The sequence below is a fragment of the Lagopus leucura genome, unplaced genomic scaffold, assembly GCF_019238085.1.
Source record: "Lagopus leucura isolate 7727_CA_CO unplaced genomic scaffold, USGS_WTPT01 Super-Scaffold_73, whole genome shotgun sequence".
Classification (NCBI taxonomy): domain Eukaryota; kingdom Metazoa; phylum Chordata; class Aves; order Galliformes; family Phasianidae; genus Lagopus; species Lagopus leucura.
The window spans coordinates 100,652,734-100,668,604 of record NW_024962252.1 but is presented as its reverse complement, the minus strand read 5'-3'; the positions used below and the strand labels follow the sequence as shown (position 1 = coordinate 100,668,604).

Sequence of the window (15,871 nt, the reverse complement as noted above, 5' to 3'; positions counted from 1 at the left end):
GTTCCAGTGAAAACTGGTCTTATTTGTCTGAGCGCTGAGCCTTTGAAATCTCCCATTGTGTACGTGTAGAGAACAGGCGTGGGTTTCTCTACCAGGCCCAAGCAGGCCATAGCTGAAGACAACTTCTGCACGATCAGCATTGCAACGTAGCTGAAAAATCAGTTTGCAGCCAAACAGGCAGGATCTCCTCCAGAGTGTAAAGAAACCTTCTAAAATGCAGAGAGGTAAAAGAACGGGCTGCTGCGCGGTTGGTGTGGTTTGCAGGTGAAAAGCCTGCTCCAATGCACGTTAGGAATGCTGGAGCTTCGAAAGGCAGTCTGCTCCACCTCACAACCAGGGCTAATCTGCAGGGAGAGCCTAGGGAAAGAGAACGCTGCCTGAGATAGCAGCAGCTCCAGCCTTGCTCAGCCCCGGAGCGCAGCCAGAAGGTGCAGTGCTGCTGTATGCAGAGGTGTGCAGGAGGGGAAAGGGAGTGAGAGCAGCCCCTCAGGAACCCAGCCAGTTTGTGGGGGATCCCTGTGGAAGCACAGCCATCTGTTTCCTTTTCAGGGCTACTAATCATCTGTCCTCACAGGGAAAATTTGGACTGTTTTCCTAACAGGGCTGAAAAGATTTAGTATATGTTAAGTGTGCTGCATGAGAATTTTTGGGTAAAAAAACAGAGCCATGAGTTTCAGTCACCATGTTGGACAGCATTGTGCGTGATTAGGGGACATTTTAGGTTTTGAAAAGCTGAATGAAACATTCTGGGTTCTGCCTATACAAAATAACAAATATGACCAGTACTGTGGAACTGAGTAAGAAGTAAAATTGGCATATGTATGGATAGTAGTGGCTGGAAGACGATCAGTGAAGCAGACTTAAAAAGTTAATGAAGAGTAAAGCAGCATGCCCATTGAGATCTGTGGAACCTATATCTAGCCCACATAAGCTTTTTTCTGCTTTTAATCAAGTTCATTTAACTTTACAGTTGGGTAACACAGCAGCTGTGAATGTCCGTGATTCCATTCAAACTAATTTCTCTTTTTGCTAACTCAGATGTAGACGAATGCACCCTGCCTCCCTATTGCCACCATCGATGCGTAAACACTCCTGGATCCTATTACTGCCAGTGCAATGCTGGCTTCCAGCTGGCATCCAACAACCACACCTGTGTAGGTAAGAACTTCTTTACACGCACTTACACGTAAGCTCAGCTGGTAGAGACAAACACCCACACATGACTTGCCGTGATGGCAATTTAATTGTCTTTATCCCAGCTTACTAAAGGAAAAAAAAATACCAACCAGCACATCACAGTAGTTGCTGTAGTGAGAGGCTGTCCTGACTGTAGGAAATCATAAGATCTGCTGTAAAAGAATCAGAGATCGTAATAATAAAAAGGAAAATACGGCTGCTGAAGTACAAGGTACTGAATAAGTTTATATTAGGTATACATACTTGAGAGAAGGATGCTATTTCTTAAGCAAAACTGTTAATTTTCCAGGATTTAAAGACACATTTCTCAGTAATAGTACTGAAAGACAAGAGTGTCGTTGAAAATATCCATAAAGAATAAAACCTGTGTTGCCATGGTGGTAATTTTTGTTCTTTGTTTTTATTTCATGTTTTGGAACAAGGCTAGGTAGGAAGTCAGGAGATTGCTTTTCTCTGATTTGGGCTAAGGAACATAAATGGTCATACTGAACCTGAGCAAAGTTTTGCTTAACCCAATATTCCTTCTCCAAAGTTCCAAATAAGGCTTTAGGGAAGAGAATAGGAAATAAGATAAGTAAGTAGCCTTCCATGTTCCTAGTACTGAATAAGCAGTAAGTGTGGTTTGTGTTCCCTTTTTTCTTAATAATTTTTTTTTTCATGCAACATGATCTTGGATCTCAAATTCTGGTCCCTTGGCTGTTGACTTTAACACAACTGAGTTCTCAGCTAGGAGGAGGAAGAATGAGAATGGCTGTGAAAATCAAGAGATTGGTGATGGAGAAGGCTGGAAGTTCTCCCTGGCTCAATATACACATGCACAGGCACGCTGCACGGCACTGCAGTGACAGAGGCTTTCATTGCTTTGCACCAAATAATAGGATAAATATTGCATGTGGACTTAACATAATCATGTGACAAGTTGTTACTCATCTGACCCTTTCTGTGGCTCAAATTCAAGCTGTTTTCTTTCAATTACAAATCCGTATGACAGCTCCAGGTTTGCTAGGTGCTTCACCAAGAAGTCCCTCTGGACTCTTGCTGGCCTCCCAGCCTAATAAGTCATATTCCCACCAGGAAAGGTAAAGTGAATCTTAACAAGGAAATCTGTAAAAGAATGGCTGCTGCATCAAGGCAGACTCTCACATCTGCAACAGTCATCTGGCAGAAGTGATACTTTGCAGCTGTACTGATCACATTTGTCTTACAACTTTTTGCATATATTGAAAGTGGGTCAATATTTCTTGGAAGGGAAACAAACGGAATTGTGGCTTTGGCTTGCTTATTTATTCCTTCTGGTAGCGTTGTCATGATGTACGTTCTTCACACTGCTGCCAGAAACCAAATGAAAGGAGGAAAAAAAGCTTGGTAGTCAGTTCTCCCCTGTTGATTCATTGTCAGGTCCAGCAGGATCATATAGCTAATTAATACGCTCCTCGTTGGTTTAGTTCTCATGAATGCCTTGTCTTTGGCTGGGTTGGTTTTTTTGCAGTTTTATTGGTTGTTTCTGGAGGTGACTGTTGCTGACACATATAAGCACTTGCAAAAGCTAGGAATTCAAAAATTGTTTACAGTGCAGCTCTCTACTAATGATTACAGCTGATGAACACAAATATGAATGGAAAATATGCGGGAAAGAAACACAAGGGAAAATAAGGAAGCAACAAAGAAGCAACAATTAGTCATCAGCCTATAAAAATGAGCTCTACAAATTGTAAACGTGATTACACTTCTATAAACCTTGCATTTAAATTGCTTCTCTTCCCATATTGCAGTGTTCTCACATGTATCCTTCGGATGGCACATCATGGAAAATCTAGCCTAGAAACATACCTTCCCCCTGTATGGTCTAGGCCTTAGAGCTCTGCAAAATTGTACTGGCCTAAAAGGCTCATGCTGTAATTGTAATGGTATTTCAAAGAACAAATTTAAGGAGTAATAAATAGCTCCAATCTTAACCACCACATGCTGAGAGGTCTTATCAGTATGTGTTCCTTATATCAATTATTTATAGACTTGGCATTTTATACCTGAAAAAAAAAAGACACTGGAATGTGGAGTTTAATAGCCACACTAAACATTATTGGAATAATTCAGTACACATTCGGATAACTCTCATTCCTGGAAAAATACTCTTTTTTTCTACACGGAATGTAAAGCATAGATTTGACACTGTTCCAAAGACTGCAGGTCTATAGTGATGTAGTCAGCTGAGCTCCGGCTAAGCAGCGGACCCAGACTAAGGACTAATCCACTTCATCAGCCTAATTACTGGGTACAAAAGATAAAGATCTGCAATTTTTCCTTTCAGACATAAATGAATGTGATGCCAATAACCCGTGTGCACAACAGTGTTACAATATCCTGGGTTCTTTCATCTGTCAGTGTAACCCAGGATTTGAGTTAAGTAGTGACAGAATCAACTGTGAAGGTAAGCGACGTTTTTCTTTTCTTGGAAGAGCAGTCACTTTGGATTGATTTTCCCAGAAGTCTCCCTGTGAACTAAGGGGTAGAATTCAAGTGGAAACAAACTGTGGGTGTGCTTCATTGCCAAAAACCTGGAGTTGACTTTTTTCCTTTGATGTTGCAAATGTTGTTGCTGATACGCACCTTCGTAGCTGCAGCTTAATTCAGGTATGTGTAGGTATGGCTGGCTGTCTTGAACAGTAAGGGCAACACAGGACAGACATCACTACTGTTCGGATCACAGCTGGGGAGAATAAGGCTTCACAAGCACTTGAACTGTGTGTGGTCTAATGCTGATGGCCATTAAATGAATTGGAAAGGAATGAAAACCAAAAAACAATTGAAATTCTGAGTGCTGTTAGGTTCCTCAGAAAAGAAAAAACCTTCAATTTTTGATTGCAGGGAAACAACAATTGGGCTTTTGAGGCGCTTTCAAGCCTGTGTATACAAACAGCATGTCTCCTGATGATTATACAATCAACACTTTATTTCCTCTGCCAGAGCCTCCACAGGGGTCCTCTAATTTCCTTTTGGACACAGGATGATCTCACTCTTAAAGCCCATATCCCTTCTACCAGTCTGTGAGCCAAAGAGGTCTTTTTGGTTTACCACTGCCCTCCTAAACAAGCCAGCAGAGCTATTACAGATGCTTCCTCTCCAAGCTTCTTAAGCTAATTTACTTGCAAGTGAACAGAACAGGGAGCAGCAAGAATGCAGCCTTCGGGATAATCCCTGACAAAAGTCGAGAGCTGGGTTCAAATCTGAGGTACTGGGAGGGTGTTACAGTGTTTTCCAAGCCATTCCCTGGTTTTCCTTGGTTTAATTTCATTTCTAGGCAATGACATACGGTGTTTAAATCAGTTTCATAGTACAACTCTCTGGCAAGGGGCTGATGGTTACACAAGGATTAAAAGAAGAAAAGAAAGGGTATATCTCAAATATTATTTGAAGACAAGAAAGAGGCCTTGCCCTCTTTCCCAAAAGACTCCTCCATTAGGATAGCTCACAAACACAAAGGCAACATTTTCTGCTATGCTAGCTTATCTCGTATTTGCTTTTTGTGGAAGCAGTCATTTTTTTAGAATAGAAGAACTGTAGATTCTCACTCCAGTTTTCCCAAACTACTTCTGAAGTCTTACTTTAGCTTCCTCAAATAAATGTATTTCTCAGTTTTGAGAGTGTGCAACAACACGAGTAAAACTAGACCTTCAGTTTCCAGCTTTAAGGTGTAAAGTCATTTCAGAGTCCTTGAGAGCTTATTCTTTAAAACAGCTTCACTGTTTCTTCCCTTAGAAACAGCAACTAGCTGTATCCTGTAGAAAGGTAGATGTCAAAAATATAACCCAAAGTTCCGCTCTCTGCAGATACTGATGAATGCAGAACTTCAAGTTATATATGTCAATATCAGTGTGTGAATGAACCAGGAAAATTCTCCTGCGTCTGCCCTGAAGGTTACCAGGTAGTGGGAGGTAGAACATGTCAAGGTAAGTGTCTCTATCTTAACACTCTCAATTCTGCATTGTTAGTAACATCACTTCACACGAGACTAAGAATGCTTGCTGTCTAATTGTTTATGTTTTATGACATTATAATCATGCTTACAAATGACTTGTTGATGCATTTGATGACCAGTTGTATATTTGATATTCTTTTTATGTGAATCCTTCAGCTCAAACTCTAAATTCCTCAAATGCTTAGGAAAAAAAATTGAATTTTTTGCAGCTCTGAGGTGAAACTCGTCTTGGATGTCCAGGTTGTGAATCTAAGTTCCGGAGATAGATATCTGAAAAAAAAATCAGGCCATTTATTACAGACACTAGGCATTGCTTTGAACCATGTTTCTTTTTATAGAGGTTCCTAAGTGCAGCCAGAACAGAAATGAAAGATATGTTCTGATAACAGACAGAAGAAAAAAAAGCAAGAACTTTGAGCAGCTGGTTTTGTGTTTAGAAAACAAATGTTCTGGTCAGTCGTTCAGTTCTGGTTGGGTGCCACCACATTACTAGGATTATAGTTCTGAAGCTTGTTTTTCTCACTATATTACATTTGTTATCTGCAATTTCTTCCAAAATACTGAAGAACAATTTTATCTTTGTAGTCCTGAACCTCATTTAACAAACTTTATTTTTAGAAATAGGTGTGCTAATTGTCAGAAGGGAATGAGGGAAAGAACTCAAATTTATGAAAATGCTGTAAGGCCGTGGTTTTTTTTTTTTTCTTATTGTTCTTATTGTTTTGTTCTAGAGTTCAAACTAATTTCATAGAAACATAGAATGGCTGGGGTTGAAAGGGACCTCAAGGATCATCAAGTTGGAACCCCCCTGCTGCAGGCAGGGTTGCCAATCACTGGATCAAGCACTAGACCAGGCTGCCCAGGGCCCCATCCAACCAGACCTTGAACACCTCCAGGGATGGGGCATCCACAACCTCTCTGGGCAGCCTGTGCCACCACCTCACCATCCTCTCAGTGAAAAACTTCCCCCTGACATCTAATCCAAATCTTCCCTCCTTTAGCTAAAAACCATTCCCCCTTGTCCTGTCACTACTTACCCATGTAAAAAGTTTCTTTCCTTCCTGTTTATAATCTCCCTTTAACTATTGGAAGGCTGCAGTGAGGTCTCCCTGGAGTCTTTCTTCTCCAAGCTGAACAAGCCCTCCTCCTTCAGCCTGTCTTCTTAGGAGAGGTTCTCCAGCCTTCAGATCATCCTCATGGCCCTCCTCTGGGTCCTCTCCAAAAGCTCAATGTCTTTCCTGTGCTGGGAGTCCCACACTTGGACACAGTACTGCAGATGGGCCTTACAAGGGCAGAGTAGAGAGGAGCAATCACCTGCCTCACCCTCCTGGCCACCCCTCTTCTAATGCAGCCCAGGATATCACTCATCTTCTGAGCTGCAAGAGCACTCTGATGGCCCATGCTACGTTTTTCATTTACCCGGGCCCATAAGTCCTTCTCAGCAAGGCTACTCTCAAGTTCTCCCAGTCCGCATATATATCTGGGATTACTCCAACCCAAGCACAAAACCTTGTACATTGCTTTGTTGAACCTCATTATGTTCACACAGGCCCACCTTTTGAGTTTATCAAGGTCTCTCTGGACGGCATCTCTTCCTTCAGCTGTATCAGCTGCACTGCTCAGCTTGGTGTCACTTGCTCAGGGTGCACTTGCTCCCATCATCTATGTCAAATAGATAATCTGATAAAGATGTTAAAGAGTACTGGTCCGAAGACAGACCCCTCGAGGACGCTGCTCATCACCGGCCTCTACCTGGACATAGAACCATTTGCCCCAACGCTCTGGTTGCAGTCTTCCAACTAATTCCTTACCCATTAAATAGTCCGCCCTTCAAATCTGTATCTCAATTTTAGAGATAAGGATGTGGTGGGAGACCATGTCAAAGGCCTTTCTGGGTCCTGGTAGATGACATCAGTTGCCCTTCCTTTGTCCGCCGATGCCATCATTCCAAGATAGAAGACCAGCAGATAGGTCAGGCACGACCTTCTCTTGATGAAGCCGTGCTGGCTGCCTCAGAACGCCTTCTTTTCCTTCATGTACCTTAACATGTCTTCCAGGAGGATCTGCTCCATGATCTTCCCAGGTACAGAGGTGAGGCTTACCAGCCTCTTTCCTCCCTTTCTTGTAAATAGGAGTGATGTTTCCCTTTTTCAAGTTCCTGGGGACATTACTTGACAGCCATGACTTTTAAAATATGATGGAGAGCAGTTCTGCAACCACATCAGCCAGCTCCCTTTGGACTCTGGGATGCATGTTGTCCAGCCCCATAGACTTGTACACATTCAGTCTCATGAGGCACTCTCAGACTTACTCTGCCCTTACAGCAGAGGTGAGTTTGTTCCCCCAGTTCCAACCAAGAGTTTCAGGGATGGGAGAAATATGAGAATCCTGGCTGTCAATAAAGAGTGAAGCAAAGGACTCAGTGAGTACCTCAATCTTCTCCATGTCTCTTGTAGCTACTTCTCCTTTCTCATTTATCAGAGGAGGCACACTCTCCTTGGCCTGTCTCTTCTGACCCCTCTTAACTTGCCTATCTCTTCTAGAAAGCTCATAGCCCTCCATGTCAATATTCCAGCTATGCAAATCATCCCACCATGTTTCTGTGATAGCAATAAGATCATAGTTTTCCAAGTGCACATGCTCCTGCTCATTTCCCACACTGCCTGCACTGGTTTAGGGGCACTTCAGCTGGGTTTTCAGACTCACTGCCTTCCTAAAGGAGCCTTCCCACAAACCTCCAAGGCAAATGAGAGTTTTTCCCCCTCAGCTTCCTAAAGTGACAGCATTCCCTTGTTCTCTGTCACTCAGCAGTACACCTCCTCCCCGAGCAGCTCTAGCTTAAAGCCCCGCTGATGAACCCAGCCATCTTGCTCCCTAGTATATCCTTTCCCTCTTGGTCAGTTCTGTACTATCCCACATCAACGTTCCAGGTTTGGCAAAGGTGCATCCTAGATCATAGAATCCATAGCCTTTGGTGTGACACCACTCACACAGTCATCATTCAACTGGTCTGTTCTCCTTCTGCCTAGATCCCAGTTTCCAGCTGGGAGGACTGAGGAGAACACTGCCTGCACTCCTGATCCCTTCAACATCTTCCAAGGGACATAAGGTCTTTTTTGATGTATTTTAATTTCCCAGTCACAGCTTTGTGTGACCTAGCTTGAAGTCTCGGAGAGGACAGTGGTCCTCCAGCTTTATCATAGTCAGTATCCCCTTCCTGATGTCCCGAATGCAAGCCCCCAGAAGGCCTCCAGAGAGGTTATCTGGGCAGCAGACGGATGCCTCAGTGCCTCTCAGCACAAAATCTCCAATTGCTAAGACCTTTTGCCTTTTTTAGCATCACTGGTCCTCAGCTGGGCCTTCTTAATGTGATCACCTCTTTCTGGTTCTCAGCTGCTATCCATGCCTTCTTCTTTCTCCCACACCACAGCCTGAAATCTATTAGCTAGTGGGACTTCAGGAGCAAGGGGAGAGAAGAGTCCCTGAGCAGAGACAAATGTCTAGTCACTGTCACCTGCACAAGTTCACCCCCTGTCAGATGGGAAGCCAGCTTATCTTACTCCCCTAGCTGGACCCCAGGACAGGGCTGTCTGTCTGTCCATGCCTCTGCACCATAGCAGGCATCCATCTCTCTCTCAGACTGGAATTTCTTTTCATTTCTAAGAAGAGCAGCTGATACGGAGCATCTTGAGGCAGTTGGACCATCTTTAATTTAAAAAAGCATCTGTGTCTTCAAAGAGATTATATTTGAATAACCCCTTTTGGAGGCTGGGTTAATTTCAGGAGAGCATTTGAGTGACAGTGGTTGGGTTCTGGCACTGACAAGTTGACAGAACATTAATAGAACACAAGTCTGATTGTCTCCATAACCATTCAAGGTTATTTTCCCTGGGGGGGGAGGGGGGGAAGGAAGCACTGCTTCACACAAAAATAAACAAGACTTCATAATTTCTTTCAGAGCTATTTTTGTTGAAATGTAACCATTTAATGGGCATTTTTGCTAGACCATGAAAACCAGGCAATTAGAAACGAGGTCCCGCAAAAAGCATGAAATCACAAAGCCTCTATCTTCTCCCTATAAGATGTCTTATGCTATAAAATGATTCTTTGCTAACTTGGAATTCAGTATTTCTGCAGTTGCATTATAGTGTGACTCCTGTGTTTCTTTAGTCAACAAAAAATGTTTAGGATTAACATGCATTTAACAAATATGTTCCATGTCTGCATAGGGAAATGCTTTATAGCCAGGCACCAGAAAAGCAGGTAAAGAAAACAGAAATCTTGAGTTCCAGCAGAAGAGCAGGTGGCTTGTTTGGTGGTTGTTGCTTTGTGTGTTTGTTTTTGTATCAAACTCACTTCTTCTGCTTTGACCGTTCCTTCTCCTTCCTCCTAGACATAAATGAGTGTGAGACTACTAATGAATGCAGAGAGGATGAGATTTGCTGGAATTACCATGGAGGATTTCGTTGTTACCCGATAAATCCTTGTCAGGAGCCCTATGTCCTCACGTCTGAGAAGTAAGAGAAAGACAGACACATTTTTAGGGTTATCCACACCAGGCAGCATGACCGAATTTGGCAGAACACAAGTACTGCTTGTTTGCTGTTATCAAAGTCACCCGCTTTTGTTTTTCAGCCGCTGTGTCTGCCCCGTATCAAACACCATCTGCAGAGAGCTGCCCTACTCCGTTGTGTACAAATACATGAGCATCCGTTCAGACAGAACAGTGCCTTCTGACATCTTCCAGATTCAGGCAACCACTATTTATCCTAATACTATTAACACATTCCGGATCAAGTCAGGAAACGAAAATGGAGAATTTTACCTGAGAGTGAGTATTGGTAGAGCGGGGTCTGGAAACCTCTAGTGCTGCCAAGGAGTTGCAGTGTTCCTGTAAGAGCAGTATCACAGCACACGCAGCTCATCAGCTTTTTAATAGCACCTTATTAAGTGTGCTTGCTTTACAAATTTCAAGCCTTTCCCTGCTCTGCCCAACAGCTCTACAAACTGAGAATCAAACAGTTCAAGTGACTGCAGCACAAGTAACCACCATGGATATTTAGCAAGTGATACTCACCCAAAATTCAAAATGCCTCTATGATTTTGCAGTCTGTACTGACATCCCACCTGTGCATATTTAGAAGAGAACCACAAAAAACACAGAAGGCATTGAATGAGTATTCTTTTTCTCCACAGAAGAAATTAAGTCAGGAAATGGCTCAGGATGGGGCACTGATTCCAAGAGAGAGAAATTCAAACGTGCAGCAAAGTCTGTATTGGGAGATACTTTTTTCTCACAGTGCTGCAACTATTTCAGAAAACCACAGTTTAAATGACTTAGGACAGCAGTATTTCCTGTTGGTATAATGCATTCAAGTAGATTACGGATGAATGAAACTAACTTCTACTTCAGGATTTTTTGAAAGGAATCTAATTTTTTTGGATATTTCATATATTTATAAATTCCTGGAAAATCCTTTTTCCATTATGTGGCTTTATACTCAGTAAAAAAAAAGCATCAGCACTGAAAACAAGCCAGAACGTTATTAATTAGAACGTTTTCATTTATTTTTCTTAAAATATGAGGATTAGAGTGTACTAATAATACAGCAGAAGAACACTGTGTTGCCTGTTTACATCAAGATAGAACAAGCATCTCCTCACTTGTGCCTAACTTAATCTGGTATACCTATAACTCAGTGCTCTTCCCTGGATTTATTACACATCAAAAACCCATACCTACCCCCAAAGTATTAACAGTTGTTTTAAGAAAAAAAAATGGACAGCTCTTAAGTTCGAGTTCATTCTAGGTAAGGAGAGACTCCAGTCTAGCCTGCAGATTGACTTTGAAACTGAATTCCAATCTTCTGTTGCCACCCAACAAGAAATCACGGGGTTTAAATAAGGAAGCTTGTGTTTATTCCTGACAGAGTGCTGTGGTAAATAGAGCTCTCTCTTAGAAATCATTCCTGTTGTTTCAGTGAAGCTTGCAGTTGGTCTCTGACGCAGCACATGGATTCATTTGTCTAACCTACTTGGTTCACATGGGGAGCAAAATACAATAGGTGAAGGGGGAGATGAGTTTCCCCCCTTTACCATCTGTAAATTAGGAAGCCTTTCACCATACTGATGGCTTGCCACCTTTCAGCTGAGCCATCAAAGTCTCATTCCCTAGCAGCAAGACCCCAGCCTGGAAAGAACTTTGGGGTGGAGCAGGAGGCATTGAGGCACGCTAGCTGCAAAAACTTTCAGTGTTTTTGGGGTACACAGCTTCTGCTGTAGTTTTATGAACCATAGTGCAGTTTCCCTCCACTGAATAAGCTGCATCACTGTTAAACACATTAGGTTTCTCTACTTGTTCTTCACATATCTTAAAAGCTGATAGATGGAGATAAAACGACAACCATCCTGGGATAGATTACCACTTTCCAGGTCCTGCAGGGGACTCAGCATAACCAGGAACAGATTTTGTAGCGCGGTTTATTCCTCCATGCCCCAGTCAGGTAAAGCCTTCCCTCCAGCGAGGCCAGGTGTGAGATTAGTCACAGCCATTTAGAAGTGCTTAAATAATACTTGCATTGTGCATCTCCGTGCTGAGAGGGAGCATTTTTATGGTGCAGTAAGGCAAGCAGTCCCTGGGCACAGCTAGAGAATCGCTTAAGACTGAATTGAACTTTCTTTTTTCCCTTCTTTCAGCAAACAAGCGCCGTAAGTGCAATGCTGGTGCTGGTGAAATCGCTGTCGGGGCCAAGAGAACACATTGTGGATCTGGAGATGCTAACAGTCAACAGTTTGAATTACCGTACAAGCTCAGTGTTAAGATTAACAATAATAGTGGGACCTTATGCATTCTAGTGGTTTTCAATAACCCTCCACTGGCACTTAAAGCAGCCAAAGAATATTATCTTAAAGAAAGCACTTACTATTTTATTTATAGATTTTACTCTTTTTTTTTTTTTTTTTATATATTTGTGTAGTAAGTTGATATCCTTAACCCACACATTACACCTGTAATTCAGAATTAGTAGATGTGTTCCATAGTATAACATGGGCATTGTCACTTTCTGTATAAAGATTTCAATCTTTTTAATACCTTACTTGGCCTAGATGCATAGTACTTTTGTATGAGAACTGTATTGTTCATGCTATCCTGTAAAACTTCACACACCCTTCATAGCCCAATAGGTCACACAGTTCAGAGGTGATCTTGAATTGTTCTTGTTTCAAATTCTAATGCAGCTACACTGACAGTCTCAAAGGCAAAGAATTGTATTATGGATGACACACAAAGTAATGGTTCTCTGATAAGCTAAATATATTTCTTTGTAACTAACTTTATAACAAAAGATACCAGTTAATAAGAATCTATTCCTGTAGACATTTATGTGCTATCACTTGTTGTTTTTTTTTCTGATCTGGGTTGGGGGGTAAAGTTGCATTGTGAGAAGTGTTTTGCATCGGGTTTTTACGTGCAGATTGTGTTCACCATACCACGGAATAACACCCTGCTCTCTCCGAGAGAAACAGGCCGTCGTAAGAGCATTTCTCCTCCAATGAAAAACTCCAAGTGGAAAATCGCCGCACTGGGCACTCGCTTTCTCCCGAGAACACTGTTGGTAGTTACTGGCTAGAGAGATAACAGCATTTTCAGACAGAAGCTAATGTGCTATTTTTCCAGAAATATTACGTTGTGTACTACAAACCGAGCATATTTGCTTGTTAAGTTATATCATATATTTTCAAGCACTGTCCTGTTCTTGCGCTTACAACTCAGATGTGTCATGTACAGTGTGCATAAAATTTATTTCTAATTCAAGAACTAATAGCATCTTTTGTAATATGTAAAATCTTATTTCCTGTTTAAAATGTAGTAGTTAATCCTTTGATGTACAAAATTTTTAATAAAGTTCTCTTACCATAGTGTGTTCAGTCTGTTTTGAGAAAGTCCTAGCCCACACTAGAGGGCTGAGCGCTCACTGCTATTGGTTCTGTAGGAAACGAATGGCACAGAAGATATCAGGTCACAGAGTGACCTGGCAAACTAACACCATTCCTCTGTGGAAGGACAGTCATTACCTACTGAGTCCTACTGATGTTTTAAAAAGCCACACCAACATGTTAGTTGCTGGCCTAAAGGAAGGAGCTTCCTTTCTACTCAACACCTTCCATTGAAACTTTGTGGACACTGTATTTGTTGGATACAAAATCCCCCTGCGGTGCAGACCCACGTATTCAGATTTTTTGAGTGGTTCTGTTACCCTGGGTGATGGCCTTTCAGGAAAAATGCCCAGAGAGAAGCAGTGAGCATGGCTGGAGGATATGGCGTGCAGAGATCCTGGGACACACAGCAGCAAAACTGCCTCCAGGACACAGCTCGGGATTGGCCACAACTGCTCTGCTTTGAGGCAGCACAGCCCCCACACTCAGACAAATTGCAGAGCAGGACCCCGTTACCCAATGATCGTTCCTTCAGGCATTCATTTGTGGCTTTAAGTAAATACTTCATCTGCCAATGGGGTCAGAGCACACGTTTGTGGCACAGGCCAGAAAAATAAACAGTGCTGGCACGGGCCAAGCTGCCATTGCCTGGGGCCCAGGGCTGTGGGATGAGCACACAAGTAGTGTTCATAAACCTCTGCAAACCAGGCTCACCAATATAAACCCAGTCACTTCAGAGAGGGATTTAATCTCTTTTCCACGGTGAAAACACTTGATGTGCAAAGTCTGGCTCATAGGAAGCTCCTTCCTCCCACCAGAGGGATTCCTCCCCATTCATTATCACTGCTATGAACTCGCTTGGTCTGAGAGTTCATCCCACGCCAGTAGTAAATGGTCAGGTCTCCTTTAACTGCCTAAGTAGTGTAATTCAGCACTGCCCATTCTAATAAGCAATTGGGTTTCTTGTTTCTAGGTTTAAAAAGGTCACTTTCCTCACATTCAGGAGGCTGCAGAGCGCCTGCCTGGCCCCTGCTGTGCATTCAAGAGCCACAAACCATCTCTGGCATACCCCACGCTGCCAAGCTCTGCCCCAAAGACCTGCTCTGCCTTCAACCTCTGCCAATGCAAACAGGATGCGTATTGACACCAGCTTTATCACCAGCACTTACTTGCAATCATCGGGAAAGCAGAGAAACATTTGTGGCAGCCCCACAACCGACCCGTCCTGTCCCAGCCATAGCCCTGGCCAGGACTGCAGCTGCCATACCAGACTCCTGCCTGCAGCTCCACCAGCCAGCCCCAAACACGCTCCGTTCATCCAGCTGCAAATCCATTTACACGCCACTGCTGTGCCGGGTGCTTGAGCAATTCGTTTGCCCTTTGAATTTCTGCTTATCTGACAACGCAACAGCACAAAACGGACTGGTTTATATATGTGCATATATAAATACGACCTGTACACTTAGCCAGATGATCCCAAAATCCAGGGGGTTTACCTGGATTTCCTGATAAACCCACAAAGCCTGTACATGCTGCAGGAACCATATTTTCTTAGCTTCATATTTTGTGCATCAAATGACATAAGCAGCAAAGGCAGTTGCAGCTCATACATGCACCCAAGCCATACTCGACCTGCCCGCTCCTCCACGGCTCATCGTGCTCATGCACTGGATATAACCCACTTTTATCTCTGCACAAACTGTCCAGCCAAGCACCCTGGCCCCCATCTGTTTGCAATATGCAGGTCGATATAAGACTGCTTTCAGCCCAACCATGCCAAGCCTGAGGTTACCATGCAGCTCAGGAGCACATCGCTTCAGTATAGGCTGAATCAGCTCACCACTCCCGTGCACAACGTGAATCACAGCCCTCCCATGGCAGCAGGGAGCTGAAACAGCAGCAGCCCCTCCGAAGCAAAAATGGGGCAGGCTAGCAGGATCAATCCAGGGGCTGGAAGAGGGTGACTAGGGTTGTTTCAGATAGGTGTGAAGTATGCAATTGAGCCTACACTGGTCCAGAAGGCCTGTAAGCAAGAGGAGAAGATGGTTTGGTGCCTGAGGTCTGGTGAGCTTTCATACACTGTCAGAAAACCTGAGTGGTGTTAGTGGGGAAACTCACAGATTCATCCCATGCTCAGGATGTGGAGCTGCAGCAAAGTTGCTACAGGGGTATAAGTAACTGCTTGGGTTGAAAGGGCATCAAAGTTCCAAGGAATGAGCTGAAAGGAGAGCATTTGCTCAGCTTTCTCAATGGTGTACCAGCATGGTTATCAGCAACGCGCTTCAGGGAGGCTTCTCATATAAATCCGTCACTCAGAGAACCACCTAAATCAGCATCACATGCAAAGTTTAACATCGCTTCAGAAATAGAGAGAAAAAGATTTAAAGAAGTAGGATTGAGTAAACAGAAACTTAAGGAAACAGAAAACCAAGTTCATCCACTTCCCTGAGACCACCTGAACGCAGAGCAGTGGGATTATTTTGTTTGGAAGGCTTACAAATGCAAGTTTATTGTTGTATCCCGTTTCCATGACTGCAAAGAGTTGCTTATGTTTTGAATGATCATCCATGTTTCTATCTTTATAACTCTCCTATTAAAAAAAAAAAAAGCCAGCTGCTGCCCCAGTCAGCTGTTCGGCATATGGAGCCCACCAGGGACAAAGCCCACTGTTAACACGGAGAATTATTTTTAACGCCCTCACATTTCTAAACCTCACCATCATCTCAGCAAAATGGCACGCTTCCACACTCCCCAGCTGGG

The 15,871-nt window shown here is 43.1% G+C and overlaps 1 protein-coding gene across 1 annotated transcript in view; it reads left to right on the top strand.

Annotated features, from left to right (window-relative positions):
- EFEMP1 (EGF containing fibulin extracellular matrix protein 1) overlaps positions 1 to 13,093 on the top strand; it is a 50,976-nt gene extending 37,883 nt beyond the window's left edge. Inside the window, exons 6-11 of the mRNA XM_042879566.1 lie at positions 1,039 to 1,158; positions 3,506 to 3,625; positions 5,025 to 5,144; positions 9,567 to 9,690; positions 9,809 to 10,004; positions 11,870 to 13,093. Of these exons, the coding sequence (XP_042735500.1) occupies positions 1,039 to 1,158; positions 3,506 to 3,625; positions 5,025 to 5,144; positions 9,567 to 9,690; positions 9,809 to 10,004; positions 11,870 to 12,028 (839 nt within the window). The 3' untranslated portion in view covers positions 12,029 to 13,093. The remainder of the gene's footprint in view (positions 1 to 1,038; positions 1,159 to 3,505; positions 3,626 to 5,024; positions 5,145 to 9,566; positions 9,691 to 9,808; positions 10,005 to 11,869) is intronic.
- The last annotated feature ends 2,778 nt before the right edge of the window (positions 13,094 to 15,871 follow it).